At 39.9% G+C, this 3,778-nt stretch overlaps 1 protein-coding gene across 1 annotated transcript; it reads left to right on the plus strand.

Moving 5' to 3' along the window:
* Positions 1-2,636: 2,636 nt before the first annotated feature.
* LOC127095299 (uncharacterized) lies at positions 2,637-3,455 on the plus strand. The gene has a single exon (XM_051034009.1). The coding sequence runs from the start codon at positions 2,637-2,639 to the stop codon at positions 3,453-3,455; it is 819 nt and encodes a 272-aa protein (XP_050889966.1).
* The last annotated feature ends 323 nt before the right edge of the window (positions 3,456-3,778 follow it).

Here is a 3,778-nt window from a genome sequence, read left to right on the forward strand (position 1 = left end):
GTTGGACATGGTCCGATCCATGATGAGTCACACCAATCTTCCAAACTCCTTTTGAGGACATACACCAATGACATCAGCTTACACACTTAACCATGTTCCATCCAAAAGGTTGAAAAGACACCATATGAGATATGGAGTGGTAAGAGACCACATATGTCTTACATGAAGATTTGGGGTTGCGAAGTTTATGTGAAACGACAAATTTCAACTAAGCTTAAGCCCAAATCTGACCAATGCTTATTTGTGGGGGTATCCTAAAGAAACAAGAGGATATTACTTCTACAATCCTTCGGAGGGCAAAGTGTTTGTCGCTCGAATTGGAGTTTTCCTAGAAAAGGATTTTAATTCCAAAGGAACCAGTGGGAGGAAAGTAGAGCTTGAAGAAATTCAAGAATCACAAAGCATCGATACACCTATGGTGGAGTTAGAGCAGGAAACATAAGTAGTTGTGTAAGAGCAACCTGCTCAAGTAGAACAAGACCAGGGTAGGTCAGGCAGGATACGTCACCTACCTGAGATATATGGATATCTGATCAAGGTGATGTATTACTCATGGATCAAGATGAGCCTGTGACCTACTCATGGAATCTTCGCCTTGATGAAACAGTAAAACTGTATGGATTCATCAAAAACGAAAATGAGCCTTGTGTCTACAAGAAGGTTAGTGGGAGCATGATCGTATTCCTGGTATTATATGTAGATGACATATCACTCATTGGAATCGATATCCCTACCCTGCAACAAGTAAAGTCTTGGTTGGGGAAATGCTTTTCTATGAAGGACCTGGGTGAAGCAGCCTATCAGAATCTATAGAGATAGATCATGAAATGCTTGGCCTAAATCAGAGTACATAGACAAAGTGCTGAGACGCTTTAATATGAATGATTCCAATTTGGTTATGTGTTTTGCTTAAATGGTGGCACTGTGAGCTTGAAAAGTTCAACGCAAGATGCAGTTGCTGATTCTACAATTGAGGTCGAGTATATTGCTGCCTTAAGTGCAGCAAAGGAAGCTGCTTGGATCAATAAACTTGGCATAGTCCCTAGCATTGTGGATCCCATTGATCTCTATTATGATAACAATGGTGTTATCTCACAAGCTAAGGAGCCTAGATCTCACCAACGATCCAAACACATACTTAGACGTTGTGTGAAAATATGTAAAGTACCTACACTTGACAATATAGCTGACCCACTGACAAAGCCTCTTGCGCAGCAGAAGCATGATGGCCATACTAGATCAATGGGCATACGGGGTATGCCTGATTGGCTCTAGTGCTAGTGGGAGATTGTTGGTGTAAGCCCTAGAGGCCAATACTTTTTGGTACTTGTATCGAATTATTTAAAGGCATTTTCTTTATTATGGTTGATTAATAAAGTCCCTAGAATAGATAGTCCGTTTAATGTATTAAGTGTGACTTAATCATGAGAACACATTAAACATAAGGACACTATTCTTAAAGAATCCGTAGTCGAGCTTTAATATGAAGTGGGATAACATTAAAGCATTAAGACTATCATGTTTGTAGACTGATGATCACATCTCATGGATCATGGATAAAGAGTTATCAAGTCTTAAACATAGGTATGAATATTAGGAGTAATATTTATACCGGATTGACCCGCTATGAGAATACTATATAGAAAGTTATGCAAAGTGTCATAAGTTATTCTCATGGTGATAATAGCGTATACCACTCTTCGACCTGAAACCACTATGGATCCTAGATGTAGAGTTGAGTGCTTTATTACTGATCCAACGTTATCCGTAACTGGATGACCATAAAGACAGTTGATGAGTACTCCACGAAGCATGCTGAGGGACATGAGTGTCCTAGATGGAATTTGCCAATCCTGCGTAACAGGATAAATGTCTATGGGCCCAATATTGAACTGGACAAGGGTGACACGGTCTATACCTTGTGTTCAATATAGACATAAGGGCAAAGGGGTAATTATACACATAATTATTATCACAGGAGGTTTTGTCAGATCACATGACATTTTCGTGACTTGGGTAGCAGTGATGTGTTGCTAGATACCACTCACTGTTTATTATGTTAAATGCGTGATTTAATATAATTGCCAACGCTGCGAAAACCTATAGGGTCACACACAAAGGACGGAGTGATGAGAGATAGAGTAACTAAGGAACACCGTAAGGTACGGTGCACTTAAGTGGGAGACGAAATATTGTAAGGTACCAAATACTTAAGTGATTTTGGCATATTATGAGATATGGGCAAAATACACTTAAGTGGGCTTTTTAGCTTGAAGCCCACACAAGTGGTTCTATAAATAGAACCCCTTGGGTAGAAGCATTTTCACTCCAATCCACTCAGATAGAAATTCAAGTAGAGACTTGGAATTTTGTTTCCCTCTTTCTCTCACTCAAAGCCTTCATTCATAACAGCTAGCACTGCGATTGAAGGAATCCGTTCGTGTGGACTGAGTAGAGACGTTGTCATCGTTCAACGTTCGTGATCGCCCCGTGGATCTGTATCAAAGGTTTTGATCATTATCAGAGATCTGCACCAAAGGTTTGAATCGCCACAAGAGGTAACGATTCTATCACTGATCATGCCCATTCGTAAGGATCACTAAATGGAGAAATTTTTAAATTCCGCTGCGCCTTGGATGGAAATTCTCCAACAAGAAGGACATGGGATCGAGGCTATTATAACTTCTCCAACAGGTTATCACATTCCATTTACAGCTAGGTTATGTTTCACCTGCACCAACAACATGTCAGAGTATGAATCATGCATCCTAGGACTCGATGATGCCATCGATTTAAGAATCAAGATCTTAGAAGTATATAGGGATTCTGCTCTCGTCATTAATAAAATCAAGGGAGAATACGGAACACATAATGCTAAGCTAATCAGGTATCGGTACCACGTCCGAAAGATGATCACCTACTTTGATGAGATTACTTTCCACTATATCCCTCAAGAAGAAAATCAGCTAGCAGATGCCTTAGCTACTTTATCATCCAGGTTTAAAGTCAAATGGTACAACGAAGCACCTCCTATAAGGATTCAACATTTGGATGAACCAATATACTGCATAGCAGTGGAAGCAGAAATGGATAATAAAACTTGGTCTCACGACATCAAATTGTTCTTACAGAAACAGGAGTATCCCGCAAACGCTTCAAGCCAAGATAAGAAAACACTTAGAAGATTAGCATCTCAATTTTTCCTCAATAGTGACGTGCTCTACAAACAAAACCACGACATGGTCTTACTCAGATGCCTAGATGGATACGAAGCAGACATGCTTATCAAAAAGATTCACGAGGGATCCTTTGGCACTCACGCTAATGGACACACCATGGCTAAGAAAATTCTCAGAGCAGGGTACTACTGGTTGACTATGGAGTCTGATAGTTTCAAATATGTCACAAATTCTAAATCTATGCGGATAAAGTGCATGTTCCACCTACTCTCATAAATGTCCTGACCGCTCCAAGGCCTTTCTCCATGTGGGGTATTGACATAATCGGGATGATCGAACCAAATGCTACGAATGGACACTGATTCATATTGGTTGCCATTGATTATTTTACCAAATGGGTAGAAGCTCCTTTCTACACCAATGTGATGAGGCAAGTGATTACACGATTCATCAAAAAGGAAATCTTTGTGGTTAAGGCGTCCCAAATAAAATCATCATTGATAATGGTTATATCATCCCGGTGGACTAAGGCTCAAAAGAGTAGTCCAAGAAAAAGTTAAGGATGTCTAAAAGGCATATGATTGCAATACTTTAGCCAT

This window comes from Lathyrus oleraceus, chromosome 6 (assembly GCF_024323335.1).
Source record: "Lathyrus oleraceus cultivar Zhongwan6 chromosome 6, CAAS_Psat_ZW6_1.0, whole genome shotgun sequence".
Lineage (NCBI taxonomy): Eukaryota > Viridiplantae > Streptophyta > Magnoliopsida > Fabales > Fabaceae > Lathyrus > Lathyrus oleraceus.